The 25341-nt window shown below is 45.2% G+C and overlaps 1 protein-coding gene across 4 annotated transcripts in view; it reads left to right on the top strand.

The window, feature by feature from the left end:
* LOC121572274 (rap guanine nucleotide exchange factor 5-like) overlaps positions 1–25341 on the top strand; it is a 75748-nt gene that overhangs the window by 39584 nt on the left and 10823 nt on the right. For all 4 annotated transcript variants that reach the window (XM_045222133.1, XM_041884294.2, XM_041884293.2 and 1 more), the window contains exons 9-16: positions 1170–1358; positions 9601–9746; positions 11308–11408; positions 14920–14998; positions 15093–15243; positions 15670–15761; positions 17639–17669; positions 20121–20199. In XM_045222133.1, the coding sequence (XP_045078068.1) occupies positions 1170–1358; positions 9601–9746; positions 11308–11408; positions 14920–14998; positions 15093–15243; positions 15670–15761; positions 17639–17669; positions 20121–20199 (868 nt within the window). The remainder of the gene's footprint in view (positions 1–1169; positions 1359–9600; positions 9747–11307; positions 11409–14919; positions 14999–15092; positions 15244–15669; positions 15762–17638; positions 17670–20120; positions 20200–25341) is intronic.

Below are 25341 nucleotides of genomic sequence, written 5' to 3'. Positions count from 1 at the left end.
CTCTTCACTCTCTCTCCTCTCCTCTTCACTCTCTCTCCTCTCCTCACCTCTTCTCTTCACTCTCTCTCCTCTCCTCTCCTCGTCTTCTCTTCTGTCCTCTCCTCTTATCTTCACTCTCTCCCCTCCTCTCCTCTCCTCTCCTCTTCACTCTCTCTCCTCTCCTCTTCACTCTCTCTCTCCTCTCCTCTTCTCTCCTCTCTTCTCTCCTCACCTCTTCTCTTCACTTTCTCTCCTCTCCTCTCATATCATATTCTCTTCACTCTCTCTCCTCTTCTCTCCTCTCCTCACCTCTTCTCTTCACTTTCTCTCCTCTCCTCTTCTCTCCTCTTCACTCTCGCTCTTTCCTCTTCACTCTCCTCTTCTCTTCACTTTCTCTCCTCTCCTCTCCTCTCCTCTCCTCTCCTCTCCTCTCCTCTCCTCTCCTCTCCTCTCCTCTCCTCTCCTCTCCTCTCCTCTCCTCTCCTCTCCTCTCCTCTCCTCTCCTCTCCTCTCCTCTCCTCTTCTCTAAATAAATATTAACAGTAAACATTACACTCAGAAGTTCCAAAAGAATAAAGACATTTCAAATGTCATATTATGTATATATACAGTGTTGTAACAATGTGCAAATAGTTAAAGTACAAATGGGAAAATAAATAAATAATAATCTCTCTCTGTCTCTCTCTCTCTCTCGCTCTCTCTCTCTCTCTCTCTCTCTCTCTCTCTCTCTCTCTCTCTCTCTCTCTCTCTCTCTCTCTCTCTCTCTCTCTCTCTCTCCTCCACACACCCTCTCCCGCCCACGCCCACACAAGCCGCCCATCTACGCCCCCCGACAGTGTTTCTAAAGCCAGCCCTCTGCTAGGGAGGAGGCAGCACTACTGTTCTGAAGAACAGACATAGAGAGAGAGAGAGTTCAGATAGTTTGGGACAGCAAAGAGAGACCATAGAGAGAAAGATAGAGGGGATTATTTGGAATTATTCGTCATATTTCTCTGTGATTTACAGACAGAGAGACAAGCAGAGACACTGAGACAGAAAGACTGACTGACAGACAGTGAGAGTGGGTAGATTTGATCCAATAGAGAGAGTTATTTAGGGGTGTTACCTGCCCTTTATATTTAACCTCTGACCTCTATCCCTGTGACCTGATGATGTCGTTAGGCTGTGGACTAAGCTATCTGTTCTCTCAGCCCCCATCCTTGCAGCTGGCGGGTGTGTGTTCGCTCCGCGGCAACGTGGGGAGTGTGTGTGTGCGGCCGGACGGTGTGTGTGGACGCGAGGAGCTGACCAGACTAGAGCTGGTCCAGAGACTGGCTAAGGACGGCTGCAGACTGCTACAGAACCAGAACTATAGAGTACCAGACCACCGCAACCCCACGGTGAGTACACACACACACACACACTAGGGTTGGGTGGTATCCAGATTTTCATACCTTCATACCGTTCCTGTACCATACCGGGGTATATGGTATTACCGGTAGTGCACACAAGGGGCGCTATTTCTTTCCAAACATAAAAAATACAAATAAATATATCATTTAAAAAATACTCACAAAACAAATTTAGGCAGCAGGGATCTTGATCCAGGAGTGGATTTATTGTCTCTGCTGTAACCAAGAAGCTTGATCTTGACCTCTAGCCACTTAGCTAGCAAGTTAGGAAACCAAATGCATAACTGGAGCCCTTAGCTGGAGATAATTTATTTGGAACATTCTAGATTAGGAGTTTCAAACATATAGCCCGCGGGTGGCTTGAGTATGTTTATTTCGTTTTTTTGTGGAGAAAGAAAATGGGGGGGAACGAACTTAATATACTTTCAAATGACTAAATCCAAATCGAAACTGTGTAGAAATTATAATGGATTCATACAGTTTCTTGACTGTCCAGTTCGATGAGTTTGACACACCTGTCTTAGATAGTTAACTTATAGTTAGTTATAAGCAGTGGCGCATCACTCACACATGCCTTGATTAGAGACTGATATTGTCTGATGACATCACTCACACATGCCTTGATTAGAGGCTGATGTTGTCCAATGACATCACTCACACAAATTCCTTGATTAGAGTCTGATATTGTCCGATGACATCACTCACACATGCCTTGATTAGAGGCTGAGATTAAGTCCTTTAAACAGGTCAACATTCACAAGGCCACAGGGCCAGACGGATTACCAGGACGTGTACTCAGAGCATGCGCTGACCAACTGGCAAGAGTCTTCACTGACATTTTCAACCTCTCCCTGTCTGAGTCTGTAATACCTACATGTTTCAAGCAGACCACCAAAGTCCTTGTGCCCAAGAACGCCAAGGTAACCTGCCTAAATGACACCGACCCGTAGCACTCATGTCTGTAGCCATGAAGTGCTTTGAAAGGCTGGTCATGGCTCACATCAACACCATTATCCCAGAAACCCTAGACCCACTTCAATTCGCATACCGCCCCAACAGATCCACAGATGATGCAATCTCTATTGCACTACACACTGCCCTTTCCCACCTGGACAAAAGGAACACCTACTTGAGAATGCTGTTAATTGACTACAGCTCAGCGTTCAACACCATAGTGCCCTCAAAGCTCATCACTAAGCTAAGGACACTGGGACTAAACACCTCCCTCTGCAACTGGATCCTGGACTTCCTGACGGGCCGCCCCCAGGTGGTGAGGGTAGGCAACAACACATCTGTCACACTGATCCTCAACACGGGGGCCCCTCAGGGGTGTGTGCTTAGTCCCCTGCTGTACTCCCTGTTCACCCATGACTGCATGGCCAGGCACGACTCCAACACCATCATTAAGTTTGCCGACGATACAACGGTGGTACGCCTGATCACCGACAACAATGAGACAGCCTATAGGGAGGAGGTCAGAGACCTGGCAGTGTGGTGCCAGGACAACAACCTCTCCCCCAAGACAAAGGAGATTATTGTGGACTACAAGAAAAAGAAGAGGACCGAGCACGCCCCCATTCCCATCGACGAGGCTGTAGTGGAGCAGGTCGAGAGCTTCAAGTTTCTTGGTGTCCACATCACCAACAAACTATCATGGTCCAAACACACCAAGACAGTCGTGAAGAGGGCACAACAACACCTATTCCCCCTCAGGAGACTGAAACGTTTTGGCATGGGTCCTCAGATCCTCAAAAGGTTCTACAGCTGCACCATCGAGAGCATCCTGATTGGTTGCATCACCGCCTGGAATGGCAACTGCTCGGCATCTGACTGCAAGGCGCTGTGGGGAGAGGGGACAGTACTTCACTGGGGACAAGCTTCCTGCCATCCAGGACCTCTATACTAGGCAGTGTCAGAGGAAGACCCTAAAAATGGTCAAAGACTCCAGCCACCCTACTCATAGACTGTTTATTATCTATGCATAGTCACTTTACCCCTACCTACATGTACATATTATCTCAATTACCTCAACTAACCTGTACCCCCGCACATTGACTCGGTACCGGTACCCGCCACATTGACTCGGTACCGGTACCCGCCACATTGACTCGGTACCGGTACCCGCCACATTGACTCGGTACCGGTACCCGCCACATTGACTCGGTACCGGTACCCGCCACATTGACTCGGTACCGGTACCCGCCACATTGACTCGGTACCGGTACCCGCTTTATATAGCCTCACTATTGTTATTTTATTGTGTTACTTCTTTTTACTTTTAGTCTATTTAGTAAATATTTTCTTAACTCTTGTTTTTCTTAAAACTGCATTGTTGGTTAAGGGCTTGTAAGTAAGCATTTCACGGTAAGGTCTACACCTGTTGTATTCGGCATATGTGACAAATAACATTTGATTTGATTTGACATTTTCTGATATGACATCACTCACACATGCCTTGATTAGAAACTGATGGTGTTTGAAGGACATCACTCACTGTGGCTAGGTGTTTCATTTCACATTCCTCAACTGTTACACACGTACTTCCTGTCTACACTGCATCTGTGTGTGTGTGTGTGTGTGTGTGTGTGTGTCTGTGTGTGGCGTTATATTTGCTTAATGTTTCTCTCAACCATCATGCAGCGTATTCCGATTTTTACACTTCCCTGCTCATATCTGTATTGTGATAGGTGGATGTGAAAACCGCACACACACACACACACACACACACACACACACACAGAGAGATGTCGGTATAGGAACAGGAAGGGAACAGAGAGAACTTCCTGTCGCCGTTCCATGGGGCCCTCCTTTCCTTTCTGGTCGGACTTTACATCAGTGTTTCACAGTGTGTGTGTGTGTGTGTGTCTTTGTCTGTGTGTGACTGTATCAGCCAGGTCACCCGTGATACAAGTCAGTATTCGACGTCATTCCATGTCTGAGGACATCGGGAGATGACGTGGAAACTGGCAACTAGGGGCAACAGTGAGCGCTCTTACCTTCAAGTAGGTTTCAGTTTTGCTAGGGCGTTGTGGACGGGGATGGTGGATGGGTGTAAGGATCTGCCTCTGATTCCAAAGGTTGCAAGTTCAAGTTTAAATCCAGTGATAAAAAGTTGTTTTTGAGATTCTTGTTTTAAGCCAATCCCAAACCTTAACCCTTACTTTAACCATCTGGAGTTAACGCCTAAACTTAACCTTAAACATGTCGAAATATTACATTTGCAACAACTTCGAAATGTTGCGTTTGAGAAACATGGATGAACGTATAATTGTGACGTGAGACTGTGAGAGCTGGTTGGACTGTATATATGTGAGTCCTCACCTTTCCTTTTCTCTCCTCTGACGACGTCAGACAGTCTTCTGCTGGAACTAATGTGAAAGACCACTCTCTAACATGTAACATTCTGACCATTCTTTTCCTTTCAGTCCAGAACATTTCTAAACTCTGTTTTCTCTTTCAACGGTAGCATACTTTCTCATACTAAATGGATGTTGTTTTGTGTGGGCAGTGACTCTCCAGAGTGTGTGTGTGTGTGTTTGAGTGTGTGTGTGTGTGTGTGTGTGTGTGTGTGTGTGTGTGTGTGTGTGTGTGTGTGTGTGTGTGTGAGTGTGTTGTTTTTGGAGTGCCTATAAAGGATAGTGTGTGTTGTTTTTGGAGAGAATGTGTTTGTGTTGCTGTTAGATAAACTGTTTGCTATCAGGAACATTTTTCCCAGCTTCCTCTAGGGTACTGTTTGTGAAATAAGGTGTTTTCATAAAGTTACATAACATCACATCTGATCTGGACCACCACACAGATACACACACACACACACACACACACACACACACACACACACACACACACACACACACACACACACACACACACATAGGGGAGGGCTGGGGGGAGAGAGGACAGGGGTGGGCTGGGGGGAGAGAGGACAGGGGTGGGCTGGGGGGAGAGAGGACAGGGGAGGGCTGGGGGGAGAGAGGACAGGGGAGGGCTGGGGGGAGAGAGGACAGGGGAGGGCTGGGGGGAGAGAGGACAGGGTGGGCTGGGGGAGAGAGGACAGGGGTGGGCTGGGGGGAGAGAGAACAGTGGAGGGCTGGGGGGAGAGAGGACAGGGGAGGGCTGGGGGAGAGAGGGACAGGGGAGGGCTGGGGGGGGAGAGAGACAGGGGAGGGCTGGGGGGAGAGAGGACAGGGGGAGGGCTGGGGGGAGAGAGGACAGGGGAGGGCTGGGGGAGAGAGGACAGGGGAGGGCTGGGGGGAGAGAGGACAGGGGTGGGCTGGGGGAGAGAGAGGACAGGGGTGGGCTGGGGGAGAGAGTACGGGAGGGCGGACAGGAAGGATAACACCTGGTGAGAGGATCAGATGACATCATCATCAGCCGAGCACCTGGTCAGGTGGCCATTAACATGAGTCATCAGAAAGCACACACACAGTCTGGGTGTATTGTATAGTTTTGGTCGTGCTGCGACAGATGTGTGTGTGTGTGATTGGTGTGTTTGTAGGGAGGGGTAACCCTGTATCAGATATCAGACAGTTATTTTCATCTGCGGCTCACATGGACTTGATGTGTGTGTGTGTGTGTGTGTCCTTGCCCCAGGCTCTGCAGCAGCAATAGATGTATCTTCCCCACTCTGTCTGATAAAGCATCTACTATATACTACTATATTACTATACTATACTACTAAACTATGCTATACTACTAAATTATACTACTTTACTATTATACTATACTACTACACTACTATACTAAGCTACTAAATTATACTACTATACTATACTACACTACTATACTAATTTACTATACTACGATACTAATATAATATACTACTATACTACTAAACTATACTACTATGCTACTGTACTATACTACTAAATTATACTACTAAACTATACTATACTACTATACTAATATATATTATACTACTATACTAATATACTATACTACTAAACTACTATACTATACTAATATAATATACTACTATACTACTATACTATACTACTATTATATACTACTATATTACTATACTACTATAATATACTACTATACTACTATACTAATATATTACTATACTGCTATGTTATACTACTATAAAATGTACCATTCTGTTTATACAATACCAATATACCATTCTGTCTATACAATACCAATGGACCATTCTGTCTATACAATTAAATATACCATTCTGCTTATACAATACCAATATACCATTCTGTCTATACAATACCAATATACCATTCTGTTTATACAATACCAATAAACCATTCTGTCTATACAATACCAATATACCATTCTGTCTATACAATACCAGTGGACCATTTTGTCTATACAATAACAATATACCATTTTGTTTATACAATACCAATAAACCATTCTGTCTATACAATACCAATATTCCATTCTGTTTATACAATACCAATAAACCATTTTGTCTATACAATACCAGTGGACCATTCTGTCTATACAATACCAATAAACCATTCTGTCTATACAATACCAGTGGACCATTCTGTCTATACAATACCAATATACCATTCTGTCTATACAATACCAATATACCACTCTGTCTATACAATACCAATGTACCATTATGTTTATACAATACCAATATACCATTCTGTCTATACAATACCGGTGGACCATTCTGTCTATACAATACCAATCTACCATTCTGTCTATACAATACCAGGGTACCATTCTGTCTATACAATTCCAATATACCATTTTGTCTATACAATATCAGTGGACCATTCTGTCTATACAATACCAATATACCATTCTGTCTATACAATACCAGTGGACCATTCTGTCTATACAATGCCAATATACCATTCTGTCTATACAATACCAGTGGACCATTCTGTCTATACAATACCAATGGACCATTCTGTTTATACAATACCAATATACCATTCTGTTTATACAATACCAATATACCATTCTGTTTATACAATACCAATAACCATTCTGTCTATACAATACCAATGTACCATTCTGTCTATACAATACCAATGTACCATTCTGTCTATACAATACCGGTGGACCATTCTGTCTATACAATACCAATATACCATTCTGTCTATACAATACCAGGGTACCATTCTGTCTATACAATACCAGGGGACCATTCTGTCTATACAATACCAGTGGACCATTCTGTCTATACAATACCAGTGGACCATTCTGTCTATACAATACCAATGGACCATTCTGTCTATACAATACCAATATACCATTCTGTTTATACAATACCAGTGGACCATTCTGTCTATACAATACCAGTGGACCATTCTGTCTATACAATACCAATATACCATTCTGTCTATACAATACCAGGGTACCATTCTGTCTATACAATACCAGTGGACCATTCTGTCTATACAATACCAGTGGACCATTCTGTCTATACAATACCAAAATGCCATTCTGTCTATACAATGCCAATATACCATTCTGTCTATACAATACCAGTGGACCATTCTGTCTATACAATACCAGTGGACCATTCTGTCTATACAATACCAGTGGACCATTCTGTCTTTACAATACCAATATACCATTCTGTTTATACAATACCAATGGACCATTCTGTCTATACAATACCAGTGGACCATTCTGTCTATACAATACCAGTGGACCATTCTGTCTATACAATACCAGTGGACCATTCTGTCTTTACAATACCAATATACCATTCTGTTTATACAATACCAATGGACCATTCTGTCTATACAATACCAGTGGACCATTCTGTCTATACAATACCAATGGACCATTCTGTCTATACAATACCAATATACCATTCTGTCTATACAATACCAATATACCATTCTGTCTATACAATACCAATATACCATTCTGTCTATACAATACCAATATACCATTCTGTCTATACAATACCAATAAACCATTCTGTCTATACAATACCAGTGTACCATTCTGTCTATACAATGTCAATATACCATTCTGTTTATACAATACCAGGGTACCATTCTGTCTATACAATGCCAATTACCATTCTGTCTATACAATACCAGTATACCATTCTGTCTATACAATACCAGTGGACCATTCTGTCTATACAATACCAATGGACCATTCTGTCTATACAATACCAATATACCATTCTGTCTATACAATACCAATATACCATTCTGTCTATACAATACCAATATACCATTCTGTCTATACAATACCAATATACCATTCTGTCTATACAATACCAATAAACCATTCTGTCTATACAATACCAGTGTACCATTCTGTCTATACAATGACAATATACCATTCTGTTTATACAATACCAGGGTACCATTCTGTCTATACAATGCCAATTACCATTCTGTCTATACAATACCAGTGGACCATTCTGTCTATACAATACCAGTATACCATTCTGTCTATACAATACCAATATACCATTCTGTCAATGCAATACCAATATACCATTCTGTCAATGCAATACCAATATACCATTCTGTCAATGCAATACCAATATACCATTCTGTCTATACAATACCAGTGTACCATTCTGTCTATACAATGCCAATATACCATTCTGTCTATACAATACCAGTGGACCATTCTGTCTATACAATACCAATATACCATTCTGTCTATACAATACCAGGGTACCATTCTGTCTATACAATACCAGGGGACCATTCTGTCTATACAATACCAGTGGACCATTCTGTCTATACAATACCAGTGGACCATTCTGTCTTTACAATACCAATATACCATTCTGTCTATACAATAACAATATACCATTCTGTCTATACAATACCAGTGGACCATTCTGTCTATACAATACCAATATACCATTCTGTCTATACAATACCAGTGTAGCATTCTGTCTATACAATGCCAATATACCATTCTGTCTATACAATACCAATATACCATTCTGTCTATACAATGCCAGTGGACCATTCTGTCTATACAATACCAATATACCATTCTGTCTATACAATACCAGTGTAGCATTCTGTCTATACAATGCCAATACACCATTCTGTCTATACAATACCAATATACCATTCTGTCTATACAATTCCAATATACCATTCTGTCTATACAATACCAGTGGACCATTCTGTCTATACAATACCAATATACCATTCTGTCTATACAATACCATTATACCATTCTGTCTATACAATTCCAATATACCATTCTGTCTATACAATACCAATGGTCCATTCTTATCACCTCTTCCTCTCTATCCCTCTCTCAGGGAGAGGTGGTAGGGAGGGTGTGTCTTAAGGAAAGGGGGCGGGATGTCCTTGTGCTACAGAGAGTGCCATCATCAGTGACATCATCACCTAACCCCGCCTCCTCACCATCAGGGGGAGGAGCCAGAGAGGAGGATGGAGAGAAGAGGTCAGTATCCTACTTCTCTTTCGCTTTATCACTCTCAACCTGTCTCTGTCACTCTCAACCTGTCTCTGTCACTCTCAACCTGTCTCTGTCACTCTCAACCTGATTCCGTCGCTCTCTTTTTAGGTGTTGCCAGAATATACAAATGAATCACAGAAATGTTATATATTACCCATAAAAAACCCAAAGTGTATGTTGTGTCCCAAACATAACCGTTCCTAGAAAGCCACGTCAAGAAAAACATTCTACATTCTCCCTCCCTCTTTCCTTTTGTTTGCCCACTGTCTTCAGTCACACCCTCCACACGTCTGACCTCCACACTTCTGACCTCCACACGTCTGACCTCCACACATTCTGACCTCCACACTTCTGCCCCGACACCTTCTGCCCTGACACCTTCTGACCTGACACCTTCTGACCTGACACCTTCTGACCTGACACCTTCTGACCTGACACCTTCTGACCTGACACCTTCTGCCCTGACACCTTCTGACCTGACACCTTCTGCCCTGACACCTTCTGACCTGACACCTTCTGACCTGACACCTTCTGCCCTGACACCTTCTGCCCTGACACCTTCTGCCCTGACACCTTCTGACCTGACACCTTCTGACCTGACACCTTCTGACCTGACACCTTCTGACCTGACACCTTCTGCCCTGACACCTTCTGACCTGACACCTTCTGCCCTGACACCTTCTGCCCTGACACCTTCTGCCCTGACACCTTCTGACCTGACACCTTCTGCCCTGACACCTTCTGCCCTGACACCTTCTGACCTGACACCTTCTGACCTGACACCTTCTGCCCTGACACCTTCTGACCTGACACCTTCTGCCCTGACACCTTCTGACCTGACACCTTCTGCCCTGACACCTTCTGCCCTGACACCTTCTGACCTGACAAGACAGATTTCATGTGTGTGTGTGTGAGTTTGCTTTCTAGAGGATGTGTGTGAGTGCTATCTGTTAAGACAAAGAATGTGTGTGTGTTTTAGCGGCAAACACAAGAGAGAGAGAGAGAGAGAGAGAACGGTTTTCTTGTCTTGAAGGGAGAAACAAAGCGAAAGAAAGCAAGACTGTTTGCTGTGGGAGTGCCTCTGGTGTTAGGCAGGGAGAGGGGAGGCCTCAGTACATCTCCTTTTGGCAGGCAGGGGGAGCAGACTGGCTCTTCAGCCCAGGACAGAGCACCCTGGCCGGGCATGTTGCACTAGGGAGAGGGGATCCTCTGGAGGATTAGGGATGGATCAGAGAACTGCCACACTAGTGGAGGCAGAAGATGATGATGATGATGATGACCGTAGAAGTAGTTCTGTCCCGACCTTCAACGTCCCTTACCTGCGCTACATTGATGATGAGGATGAAGATGACTGGAGTAGTCTACCTTACATTGATGAGGAAGGGGAGGATGAGGAGGAAGAGAGGGAAGAAGGCGAGAGGAGAGGTAGCAGCTCTGAGGAATACTTCTCCTGCTCTTCCTCCTGTGCTTCTGGCAGGTGTGTGTGTGTGTGTGCGTTCATGTTTGTGTGTGTGTGTAACTCTTCTCTGTGGGTGTCTGTGTGTAGGTATGTGGTGGTGTCTGGAACACCCCTGAAGATCCTAGAACACCTGCTGAGTGACCTACGACTGGACGACCAGAGAGGAGCGCCAGAGAGCAAAGAGTCTGGTTAGCACACACACACACACACACACACACATTCACACACACACACACACACACACACACACACACACACACACACACACACACACACACACACACACACACACACACACACACACACACACACACACACACACACACACACACACACACACACACATATACACACACACAAACACACAAATACACACACACACATATACACACAAACACACACACACACACACACATATACAAACACACACACACAAACACACAAATACACACACACACATACAGACATACACATACACACACATACATACACATACATACACACACACAGACACACATACACACACACACATTCATGCACACACACACACATACATACACACACGCACACACACAGCAGAGAGTTTGGTGATTGGGGGATCCTCAAGGTCCATTTGTGTGTTTCACCCATTTAAAGGATCAAGAAATCTGTCACATACATGCCAACCATCCCTTATTCCAGTGAGTCTTTTAAAGCTTAGGCTATTTTATAGAATGAGCCTTGTGGCAACACAGGCTTTGCAATATGGTAGTTATAGGCCTAGGCCTAGACCTAGGGTGTCCACCCCATCTGCCCAGAGTGGGTGAAAACGTGCTTCGGTGATGAAATTTCACTTCCTTATGTTATAAAATACATTTTACCAAGACAAGTATGATTATTCATGTTCTGAATCGTTCAGTGGGGTTGTTCTCTAGGATATCATTAACGTTATATCCAAAAAGTCGGATTTCGTAACCTAGTACATCCGATAATAAGCACCGAGCTCTGTTGACGTGGCGGTGCAGGTTTCTCACAACAACAACTTTTGAGGATTTTACATTTTGTGTCCGTCGCCTTCAGTTGTTTCTGCAGGTCACAAAAAGCTAAATTAGCGTGACACGAGCTGAATTACATGGAAAAGGCTTAGAAAATAAACAGTTTGCTATAGTCTCAGTGCTCTGTTGACATTTCACAGAGATACGCTTGTTTTGTGAGATATCTTCTAAAAAGAACAGGAATTTCAAATGAATGTGAAAAGCGTATACTAAAATATGAAAATACTACATGTCTATGTCTCAAAATCAATATCCATCTTACCTCTATATTGTTTTATGTCCTGCGGATTCGAGAAGAATGATGAGTTCCACAGGAACATGAGCCTGTCGGGTTGCCAGTACCCTTAATTCTAGCACAGAATCCAGCCTAGCTGACGCAGTACTATTTTCCTGATTTTTGACCACTTTTTTTCTCTGGCCTCCACTGATTTAGTCACCCTAATTCTGACCATCCTACAAGGGTAAAAACTCCAATAACTTTTGATCGGATTATGATAGAGACTTGAGGTTTGGACTTTTAGAGGATTCTCTATACAATTAACATATTATTTTACCCATTGGTCAAAATATGCGTTTTTGATCGGACACCTAAGTGTGTGTGTGCGTGTGTGTGTGTGTGTGTGTTTGCGTGCACCACTCCCTCCCCTGCTCTCAAAATGTCTCAACATGTCGCAACACAACCGCTACTTTTACTCTTCCATTCTCTCTTTCATTCTCTCTCTTCCATTCTCTCTTCAATTCTCTCTTTCATTCTCTCTCTTCCATTCTCTTTCATTCTCTCTCTTCCATTCTCTTTCATTCTCTCTTTCATTCTCTCTCTACCATTCTCTCTTTCATTCTCTCTCTACCATTCTCTCTTTCATTCTCTCTCTTTCATTCTCTCCCTTTCATTCTCTCTCTTTCATTCTCTCTCTTTCTCTCAGGAATGTATTGTTGCTATAATCCCTGGTGATTCGTTTTCTTCTTGATCATGTTGACATCTGTGTAGCGGGAGTGGGTGGTTGCTTGTGTGTGTGTGTGTGTGTGTGTGTGCGCGTGTGTGTGTGCGTGTGCGTTTGTGTGTCTGTGTGTCTGTTAAGTACACCAGCCATGTCTGGGCGTGTAGACTGAGGTGCGTTGGAGTGTATAAAGGGTTCCAAAGGGTTTGGCAGCCTGTGGTGGTCCAGACATGTTACAGTGTTGTCTGACTAGCGTGACCCATGGGAAATACTGACAGAAGACCATCTTGGGTAAAAGAGTCTTTGGCCCTGATGGTCACCAGTCGAAAAGAGAGATGAAGGGATGGAGGATAGGAGATGGAATGAGTAGGGGAGGAAATTGAGGAGAGACAGAGAGAGAGGAGAGAGGGGAGGAGAGGAGAGAGAGGAGAGTGGGTGCGTGCCTGCGTGTACACACGTGTGTGTGTGTGTGTGTGTGTGTGTGTATGTGTGTACATTTGTGTGTGTTAAACAGCAATAAACTGAAACGAGCCTAAAGAGAGATTAACCAACAACACTTCAACACCAGGCTGGGGATGGTGTGCTCTCTCTCTCTCTCTCTCTCTCTCTCTCTCTCTCTCTCTCTCTCTCTCTCTCTCTCTCTCTCTCTGTCCCTCTCTCTCTCTCTCTATCTCTCTCTCTCTGTCTCTCTCTCTCTCTTCTCTCTCTCTCTCTCTCTCTCTCTCTCTCTGTCTCTCTCTCTCTCTCTCTCTCTCTCTCTCTCTCTCTCTCTCTCTCTGTCTCTCTCTCTCTCTCTCTCTCTCTCTCTCTCTCTCTCTCTCTCTCTCTCTCTCTCTCTCTCTCTCTCTCTCTCTCTCTCTCTCTCTCTCTCTCTCTCTCTCTCGGATAAAAGCCTCCAAGCTTATTCAGTTATTCATCAGGAGTGTGTGTTGTGTGCATATGAGTGTGCGTGCGTGTGTGTAGAGGGCATATGTTGAAGATGAATTTGGAGGAGAGATGTTAACATGGAGAAAATGAGAACAGTGTTGGAAGGAGGGAGGAAAAGATGGAGAGAGGGACGGACAGAGGAAGAGAGGGGTGGAGAGAGGGACGGACAGAGGAAGAGAGGGGTGGAGAGAGGGACGGACAGAGGAAGAAGCCAGCTAAATACACTAGTCATTTAAAGTGGTGTTCTATAAAAAAAAGCTTGTTTTCCTATCTAAATAAAGATAGCTGGTTAGTTCATTATTTATAGGAACCTAGTGTCAGATAGGAACCTAGTGTCAGATAGGAACCTTTCTGCTCCTCTATAATTAATCTCCATTCTCTGCCCTGCGGAACCAGTACTGTTTGAGCTCTGCCTGCACAGATTCACTAATCTTGATAACATAATAAGAGACTATTTGGATGTAAGATGATTTGTAGATCAGTGATTCTGCGCAGCACCTTGCTCAGGCCGATCCCTTCGAACACTGGGTGGCGTTCTCACCCCTTCATGACAGCATTGCCAGGGCTGGACAGGGAATATCCACCATTACTTACACCATTCCATTCCTCCTTAAACCTTCAGGGAGAAAGGCAGAGTGAAATAGATGGTGTCCTGGGCTCATATACCGTGTTGCCGTGGGTTCAAGTCTGGCCCATGCCCTTTTGACACAAACCCTCTTCCAACTTTTCTGTCTCTCTCTCACTGTCTAAGGTGTAGAGGTTTGTTATGTCTGTTACCTGTGATGGGTTTCCTGTTTCAGAGCTGCTGCTGGATGACTTCCTGTTGACGTACCTGGTGTTCATGACGACCAACGACCTCTGTCAGGCCCTGCTCGGACAATATCCTTTACACTCTGATGTGTGCGTTTTTGTTTGTTTGTTTGTCTGCCTGTGTGTGTGTCAAAGTGTGTGTGTTGTCCTTAACGTGTCCCACCTACAACAGTAAGCGTGTGTGTGGCCAGGATCAGGAAGAGGGGAAGGAGGCCCTCTATAGGAAGAGGAAGGTTTTACACCTGGTCTCTCACTGGACACACCTATATAAGGACTTCCTACGAGAGGATGAACACATCAAGACATTCATGAAGGTAGGACACACACACTGGTTATTACATACATGTGTGTACGATAACGCATATACTTAGGTTTTGATGAATGTGCTGGCATGGGAAATATCATCACTGCATATACATACACACACACTGATCACTTGCCCTGCTGTAACGTGCTGTGTTACCATGGTAACCAGAGTGTGAAGGTTGTCATGGGGATAATTTAGTGTAACCCAGGTGATAGTTGCCTAGTAACAGGCAGGAAAGGGGATGTATGCTACATATCAGTGATAAGTGTGTGTGTGTGTGTGTGTGTGTGCTTGTGAATTTGTAGCTATGTTTTCCCCCAGCACATGTCAGCACATAAATATACAGTACTTAAACCTAAATATATCTCTATAACTGTCTGTTAGAGGTGTATATTAATGTGTGTGTGTGTGTGTGTGTGTGTGTGTGTGTCAGACTCTCTCTAGGTGTTTGTTAGAGGATCTTTATGAGTTTCCATCTCTGGAGAAAGACATGAAGGAGTTCCAGAAGCTTCTACGACGCAGACAGTGAGTGTGTGTATATATGTGTGTGTGTGTGTGTGTGTGTGTGTGTTTATGTATGTGTTTATGTACAGTACCAGTCAAAAGTTTGGACACACCTACTCATTCCAGGGTTTTTCTTTATTTTAACTATTTTCTACATTGTAGAATAATAGTGAAGACATCAAAACTATGAAATAACACATATGGAATCATGTAGTAACCAAAAAAGTGTTAAACAAATCAAAATATATTTATATTTGAGATTCTTCAAATAGCCACCCTTTGCCTGAATGACAGCTTTGCACACTCTTGGCATTATCTCAACCAGCTTCACCTGGAATGCTTTTCCAATAGTCTTGAAGGAGTTCCCACATATGCTGAGCTCTTGTTGGCTGCTTTTCCTTCACTCTGCCGTCTGACTCATCCCAAACCATCTCAATTGGGTTGAGGTCGGGGGGTTGTGGAGGCCAGGTCATCTGATGCAGTGACTCCATCACTCTCCTTCTTGGTAAAATAGCACTTACACAGCCTGAAGGTGTGTTGGGTCATTGTCCTGTTGAAAAACAAATGATAGTCCCACTAAGCCCAAACCAGATGGGATGGCATATCGCTGCAGAATGTTGTGGTAGCCATGCTGGTTAAGAGTGCCTTGAATTCTAAATAAATGATAGACAGTGTCACCAGCAAAGCACCCCCACACCTCCTCCATGCTTTACAGTGGGAAATACACAGACGGAGATCATCCGTTCACCCACACCGCGTCTCACAAAGACACGGCGGTTGGAACCAAAAATCTCCAATTTGGACTCCAGACCAAAGGACAGATTTCCACCGGTCTAATGTCCATTGCTCGTGTTTCTTGGCCCAAGCAAGTCTCTTCTTCTTATTGGTGTCCTTTAGTAGTGGTTTCTTTGCAGCAATTCGACCATGAAGGCCTGATTCACACAGTCTCCTCTGAACAGTTGATGTTGAGGTGTGTCTGTTACTTGAACTCTGTGAAGCATTTATTTGGGCTGCAGTTTCTGAGGCTGGTAACTCTAATGAACTTATCCTCTGCAGCAGAGGTAGCTCTGGGTCTTCCTTTCCTTTGGCGGTCCTCATGAGAGCCAGTTTCGTCATAGCGCTTGATGGTTTTTGCGACTGCACTTGAAGAAACTTTCAAAGTTCTTGAAACTTTCCGTATTGACTGACCTTCATGTCTAAAGTAATGATGGACTGTCGTTTCTCTTTGCTTATTTGAGCTGTTCTTGCCATAATATGGACTCGGTCTTTTACCAAATAGGGCCATCTTCTGTATACCCTCCCCACCTTGTCACAACACAACTGATTGGCTCAAACGCATTAAGATGGAAATAAATTCCATAAATTAACTTTTAAGAAGGCACACCTGTTAATTGAAATGCATTCAAGGTGACTACCTCATGAAGCTGGTTGAGAGAATGCCAAGAGTGTGCAAAGCTGTCATCAGGGCAAAAGGTGGCTATTTGAAGAATCTCAAATATAAAATATATTTTGATTTGTTTAACACTTTTTTGGTTACTACATGATTCCATATGTGTTATTTCATAGTTTTGATGTCTTTACTATTATTCTACAGTGTAGAAAATAGTAAAAATTAAGAAAAACCCTTGAATGAGTAGGTATGTCCAAACTTTTGACTGGTACTGTATGTGTTTATGTGTGTGAGTATGTGTGTATGCACATTGTGTGTTGGTTGTCTGTGTACAGCACAAGGACCCCATTGTTTATATGAGACATGAACACAGCCTAGGCATGGGTGTGTGTCTGTCTGTGGCGGGATAGAGGAAATGGAAGCTTCAATTGTCAAGTCAATCTTTCTTTATGAACAAGCAAATATGGAGTTGTATGTTTATTTGTTTCTCTGTTTGTTTGTGTTTCAGCACGGTGGATGAATGTCCTCCACAACAAAAGGTGAGAGGGAGGGAAGTGGGGTGAGGGTAGAAAGAGAAGATGGGGGAGAGAGGGAGGGAAGAGGGGCGAGGGTAGACAGAGAAGATGAGGGAGGGAAGAGGGGCGAGGGTAGACAGAGAGGATGGAGGAGAGAGGGAGGGAAGAGGGGCGAGGGTAGACAGAGAAGATGGAGGGAGAGAGGGAGGGAAGAGGGGCGAGGGTAGACAGAGAAGATGAGGGAGGGAAGAGGGGCGAGGGTAGACAGAGAAGATGGAGGAGAGAGGGAGGGAAGAGGGCGAGGGTAGACAGAGAAGATGGAGTAGAGAGGGGGGAAGAGGGGCGAGGTAGACAGAGAAGATGGAGGAGAGAGGGAGGGAAGAGGGGCGAGGGTAGACAGAGAAGATGGAGTAGAGAGGGAGGGAAGAGGGGCGAGGGTAGACAGAAGATGGAGGAGAGAGGGAGGGAAGAGGGGCGAGGGTAGACAGAGAAGATGGGGGAGAGAGGGAGGGAAGTGGGGTGAGGGTAGAAAGAGAAGATGGGGGAGAGAGGGAGGGAAGAGGGGCGAGGGTAGACAGAGAAGATGGAGGAGAGAGGGAGGGAAGAGGGGCGAGGGTAGACAGAGAGGATGGAGGAGAGAGGGAGGGAAGAGGGGCGAGGGTAGACAGAGAAGATGAGGGAGGGAAGAGGGGCGAGGGTAGACAGAGAAGATGGAGGAGAGAGGGAGGGAAGAGGGGCGAGGGTAGACAGAGAAGATGGAGTAGAGAGGGAGGGAAGAGGGGCGAGGGTAGGCAGAGAAGATGGAGGAGAGAGGGAGGGAAGAGGGGCGAGGGTAGACAGAGAAGATGAGGGAGGGAAGAGGGGCGAGGGTAGACAGAGAAGATGGAGGAGAGAGGGAGGGAAGAGGGGCGAGGGTAGACAGAGAAGATGGAGTAGAGAGGGGGAGGGAAGAGGGGCGAGGGTAGACAGAAGATGGAGGAGAGAGGGAGGGAAGAGGGGCGAGGGTAGACAGAAGATGGAGGAGAGAGGGAGGGAAGAGGGGCGAGGGTAGACAGAGAAGATGGAGGAGAGAGGGAGGGAAGAGGGGTGAGGGTAAAAATGATCTGTCACTGCCAAGTTAATTATCTAATGGTTTATATCCAACTGTCCCCTCCTCTCTCCCCCGCTTTCTCTTTCTCCCTCTCTATCCTCTCCCATCCCCTCTCTCTCCATCTGTCATTCTCTCCATCTCTCTCCATTCCTCTCGCTCCATCCCTTCATCCCTGTCTCCATCTCTCTCCATTCCTCTCGCTCCATCCCTTCATCCCTGTCTCCATCTCTCTCCATTCCTCTCGCTCCATCCCTTCATCCCTGTCTCCATCTCTCTCCATTCCTCTCGCTCCATCCCTTCATCCCTGTCTCCATCTCTCTCATTCCTCTCGCTCCATCCCTTCATCCCTGTCTCCATCTCTCTCATTCCTCTCGCTCCATCCCTTCATCCCTGTCTCCATCTCTCTCCATTCCTCTCGCTCTATCCCTTCATCCCTGTCTCCATCTCTCTCCATTCCTCTCGCTCCATCCCTTCATCCCTGTCTCCATCTCTCTCCATTCCTCTCGCTCCATCCTTTCATCCCTGTCTCCATCTCTCTCCATTCCTCTCGCTCCATCCCTTCATCCCTGTCTCCATCTCTCTCCATTCCTCTCGCTCCATCCCTTCATCCCTGTCTCCATCTCTCTCCATTCCTCTCGCTCCATCCCTTCATCCCTGTCTCCATCTCTCTCCATTCCTCTCGCTCCATCCCTTCATCCCTGTCTCCATCTCTCTCCATTCCTCTCGCTCCATCCCTTCATCCCTGTCTCCATCTCTCTCCATTCCTCTCGCTCCATCCCTTCATCCCTGTCTCCATCTCTCTCCATTCCTCTCGCTCCATCCCTTCATCTCTCTCCATTCCTCTCGCTCCATCCCTTCATCCCTGTCTCCATCTCTCTCCATTCCTCTCGCTCCATCCCTTCATCCCTGTCTCCATCTCTCTCCATTCCTCTCGCTCCATCCCTTCATCCCTGTCTCCATCTCTCTCCATTCCTCTCGCTCCATCCCTTCATCCCTGTCTCCATCTCTCTCCATTCCTCTCGCTCCATCCCTTCATCCCTGTCTCCATCTCTCTCCATTCCTCTCGCTCCATCCCTTCATCTCTCTCCATTCCTCTCGCTCCATCCCTTCATCCCTGTCTCCATCTCTCTCCATTCCTCTCGCTCCATCCCTTCATCCCTGTCTCCATCTCTCTCCATTCCTCTCGCCTCCATCCCTTCATCCCTGTCTCCATCTCTCTCCATTCCTCTCGCTCCATCCCTTCATCCCTGTCTCCATCTCTCTCCATTCCTCTCGCTCCATCCCTTCATCCCTGTCTCCATCTCTCTCCATTCCTCTCGCTCCATCCCTTCATCCCTGTCTCCATCTCGCTCCATCTCTTCATCCCTGTCTCCATCTCTCTCCAGAGTAAACCTATGTTCCAGCAGCGCAGTTTAAAAGAGAACAGTCTGCCGCTCCGCCCCCATCAGGTTGACACCAAGGAGGGTGAGAACACACACACAGACACGTGATGCCATGATTATCTGAGTATGTTTTATGATGTGTGTTAACGCTGTGTGTGTGTGTGTGTGTGTGTGTGTGTGTGTGTGTAAAGATGGCGCTGATCTTAACCTTTTTTGTACGTAATGTCTCAACCATAATTTTCTTTGAGGAGTTTATCACATCAGTCACCTGCTTCATTAATAAGTGCATCGACAACGTTGTCCCCACAGTGACCGTACGTACAGTGGGGAAAAAATGTATTTAGTCAGCCACCAATTGTGCAAGTTCTCCCACTTAAAAAGATGAGAGAGGCCTGTAATTTTCATCATAGGTACACGTCAACTATGACAGACAAAATGAGAAGAGAAAATTCCAGAAAATCACATTGTAGGATTTTTTATGAATTTATTTGCAAATTATGGTGGAAAATAAGTATTTGGTCAATAACAAATGTTTCTCAATACTTTGTTATATACCCTTTGTTGGCAATGACACAGGTCAAATGTTTTCTGTAAGTCTTCACAAGGTTTTCACACACTGGTATTTTGGCCCATTCCTCCATGCAGATCTCCTCTAGAGCAGTGATGTTTTGGGGCTGTCGCTGGGCAACACGGACTTTCAACTCCCTCCAAAGATTTTCTATGGGGTTGAGATCTGGAGACTGGCTAGGCCACTCCAGGACCTTGAAATGCTTCTTACGAAGCCACTTCTTCGTTGCCCGGCGGTGTGTTTGGGATCATTGTCATGCTGAAAGACCCAGCCACGTTTCATCTTCAATGCCCTTGCTGATGGAAGGAGGTTTTCACTCCAAATCTCACGATACATGGCCCCATTCATTCTTTCCTTTACACGGATCAGTCGTCCTGGTCCCTTTGCAGAAAAACAGCCCTAAAGCATGATGTTTCCACCCCCATGCTTCACAGTAGGTATGGTGTTCTTTGGATTCAACTCAGCATTCTTTGTCCTCCAAATACGACGAGTTGAGTTTTTACCAAAAAGTTTCATCTGACCATATGACATTCTCCCAATCCTCTTCTGGATCATCCAAATGCACTCTAGCAAACTTCAGACGGGCCTGGACATGTACTGGCTTAAGCAGGGGGACACGTCTGGCACTGCAGGATTTGAGTCCCTGGCGGCGTAGTGTGTTACTGATGGTAGGCTTTGTTACTTTGGTCCCAGCTCTCTGCAGGTCATTCACTAGGTCCCCCCGTGTGGTTCTGGGATTTTTGCTCACCGTTCTTGTGATCATTTTGACCCCACGGGTGAGATCTTCGTGGAGCCCCAGATCGAGGGAGATTATCAGTGGTCTTGTATGTCTTCCATTTCCTAATAATTGCTCCCACAGTTGATTTCTTTAAACCAAGCTGCTTACCTATTGCAGATTCAGTCTTCCCAGCCTGGTGCAGGTCTACAATTTTGTTTCTGGTGTCCTTTGACAGCTCTTTGGTCTTGGCCATAGTGGAGTTTGGAGTGTGACTGTTTGAGGTTGTGGACAGGTGTCTTTTATACTGATAACAAGTTCAAACAGGTGCCATTAATACAGGTAACAGTGGAGGACAGAGGAGCCTCTTAAAGAAGAAGTTACAGGTCTGTGAGAGCCAGAAATCTTGCTTGTTTGTAGGTGACCAAATACTTATTTTCCACCATAATTTGCAAATAAATTCATAAAAAATCCTACAATGTGATTTTCTGGATTTCTTTACCTCAATTTGTCTGTCATAGTTGACGTGTACCTTTGATGAAAATTACAGGCCTCTCTCATCTTTTTAAGTGGGAGAACTTGCACAATTGGTGGCTGACTAAATACTTTTTTCCCCCACTGTACATATCCCAAACAGAAGCCATGGATTACAGGCAACATCCGCACTGAGCTAAAGCTTAGAGCTGCCGCTTTGAAGGAGCGGGACACTAATCCGGACGCTTATAAGAAATGCCGCTACGACCTTTAACGAGCCATCAAACAGGACTAAGATTGAATCCTAGTACGCCGGCTATGATGCTACCTACAGTACCAGTCAAAAGTTTGGACATACCTACTCATTCAAGGGTTTTTCTTTATTTTACTATTTTTTACATTGTAGAAGAATAGTGAAGACATCAAAACTATGAAATAACACATATGGAATCATGTAGTAACCAAAAAAGTGTTAAACAAATCAAATTATATTTTATATTTGAGATTCTTCAAAAAACCACCCTTTGCCTTGATGACAGCTTTGCACACTCTTGGCACACTCTTGGCATTCTCTCAAACAGCTTCATAAGGTAGTCACCTCCATATTATGGCAAGAACAGCTCAAATAAGCAAAGAGAAACGACAGTCCATCATTAGACATGAAGGTCAGTCAATACAGAACATTTCAAGAACTTTGAAAGTTTATTCAAGTGCAGTCACAAAAATCATCAAGCGCTATGATGAAATGGGCTCATATGAGGACCACCACAGGAATGGAAGACCCAGATGTACCTCTGCTGCAGAGGATAAATTCATTAGAGTTACCAGCCTCAGAAATTGCAGCCCAAATAAATTCTTCACAGAGTTCAAGTCACAGACACATCTCAACATCAACTGTTCAGAGGGGACTGTGTGAATCAGGCTTTCACTGTCAAATTGCTGTAAAGAAACCACTACTAAAGGACACCAATAAGAAGAAGAGACCAGCTTGGGCCAAGAAACACGAGCAATGGACATTAGACCGGTGGAAATTTGTACTTTGGTTTGCAGTCCAAATTTGAGATTTTTGGTTCCAACCGCCATGTCTTTGTGAGACGCGGTGTGGGTGAACGGATGATCTCTGCATGTGTAGTTCCCACCGTAAAGCATGGAGGAGGAGGTGTTATGGTGTGGGGGTGCTTTGCTGGTGACACTGTCTGTGATTTATTTAGAATTCAAGGCAGACTTAACCTGCATGGCTACCACAGAATTCTGCAGCGATACGCCATCCCATCTAGTTTGGGCTTAGTGGGACTATCATTTGTTTTTCAACAGGACAATGACCCAACACACCTCCAGGCTGAGTAAGGGCTATTTTACCAAGAAGGAGAGTGATGGAGTGCTGCATCAAATGACCTGGCCTCCACAATCCCCCGACCTCAACCCAATTGAGATGGTTTGGGATGAGTCGGCAGAGTGAAGGAAAAGCAGCCAACAAGTGCTCAGCATATGTGGGAACCCTGAAAAGCATTCCAGGTGAAGCTGGTTGAGAGCCCCCGCGATATGCAACTTTTCAGGGAAGTTAGGAACCAATATACACAAGCAGTCAGGAAAGCAAAGGCTAACTTTTTCAAACAGAAATTTGCATCCTGTAGCACTAACTCCAAAAAGTTTTGGGACACTGTAAAGTCCATGGAGAATAAGAGCACTTCCTCCCAGCTGCCCACTGCACTGAGGCTAGGAAACACTATCACCACCGATAAATCTACAATAATCGAGAATTTCAACAAGCATTTTGCTACAGCTGGCCATGCTTTCCATCTGGCTACCACTAACCCGGCCACCAACTCTGCACCCTCTGCTGCAACTTGCCCATGCCCCCCCGCTTCTCCTTCACACAAATTCAGACAGCTGATGTTTTGAAAGCGCTGCAAAATCTGGACCCCTACAAATCAGCTGGGCTAGACAATCTGGACCCTTTCTTTCTAAAACTAGCCGCTGAAATTGTCGCTACCCCTATTACTAGTCTGTTCAACCTCTCTTTCATAACGTCTGAGATCCCCAGAGATTGAAAGCTGCCGCGGTCACCCCCCTCTTCAAAGGGGGGTGACACTCTGATCCAAACTGCTACAGACCTATATCCATCCTGCCCTGCCTTTCGAAAGTATTCGAAAGCCAAGTTAACAAACAGATCATCGACCATTTCGAATACCACCGTACCTTCTCCGCTATGCAATCCGGTTTCCGAGCTGGTCACGGGTGCACCTCAGCCACGCTCAAGGTCCTAAACGATATTATAACCGCGATTGATAATAGACAGTACTGTGCAGCCGTCTTCATCGACCTGGCCAAGGCTTTCGACTCTGTCAACCACCGCATTCTTATTGGCAGACTAAATAGCCTTGGTTTCTCAAATGACTGCCTCGCCTGGTTCACCAACTACTTCTCAGATAGAGTTCAGTGTGTCAAATCGGAGGGCCTGTTGTCTGGACCTATGGCAGTCTCTATGGGGGTGCCACAGGGTTCAATTCTTGGGCCGACACTTTTCTCCGTGTATATCAATGATGTCGCTCTTGCTGCTGGTGACTCTCAGATCCACCTCTACGCAGACGACACCATTTTGTATACATCTGGCCCTTCATTGGACACTGTGTTAACAAACCTCCAAACGAGCTTCAATGCCATACAACAATCCTTCAGTAGCCTCCAACTGCTCTTAAACACTAGTAAAACTAAATGCATGCTTTTCAATCGAACGCTGCTGGCACCCGCCCACCCGACTAGAATCACCACTCTCACGGGTCTGACCTAGAGTATGTGGACAACTACAAATACCTAGGTGTCTGGTTAGACTGTAAACTCAACTTCCAGACTCACATAAAGAATCTCCAATCCAAAGTTAAATCTAGAATCGGCTTCCTATTTCGCAATAAAGCCTCCTTCACTCATGCTGCCAAACATGCCCTCGTAAACTGACTATCCTACCGATCCTTGACTTCGGCGATGTAATTTACAAAATAGCCTCCAACACTCTACTCAGCAAATTGGATGTAGTCTATCACAGTGCCATCCGTTTTGTCTCCAAAGCCCCATACACTACCCACCACTGTGACCTGTACGCTCTTGTTGGCTGGTCCTCACTACATGTTCGTCGTCAAACCCACTGGCTCCAGGCCATCTATAAATCACTGCTAGGCAAATCCCCGCCTTATCTTAGCTCATTGGTCACCATAGCAGCACCCACCCGTAGTCTGCGCTCCAGCAGGTATATCTCACTGGTCATTCCCAAAGCCAACACCTCCTTTGGCCGCCATTCCTTCCAGTTCTCTGCTGCCAATGACTGGAACGAATTGCAAAAATCTCTGAAGCTGGAGACTCTTATCTCCCTCAATAACTTTAAGCATCAGTTGTCAGAGCACCTTACCGATCACTGCACCTGTACACAGCCCATCCGAAATTAGCCCACCCAACTACCTCATCCCTATATT

Source organism: Coregonus clupeaformis, chromosome 8 (assembly GCF_020615455.1).
Source record: "Coregonus clupeaformis isolate EN_2021a chromosome 8, ASM2061545v1, whole genome shotgun sequence".
Taxonomy (NCBI): Eukaryota; Metazoa; Chordata; class Actinopteri; order Salmoniformes; family Salmonidae; genus Coregonus; species Coregonus clupeaformis.
The sequence above is the reverse complement of the archived record's forward strand: the minus strand, read 5'-3'. Positions and strand labels throughout refer to the sequence as shown.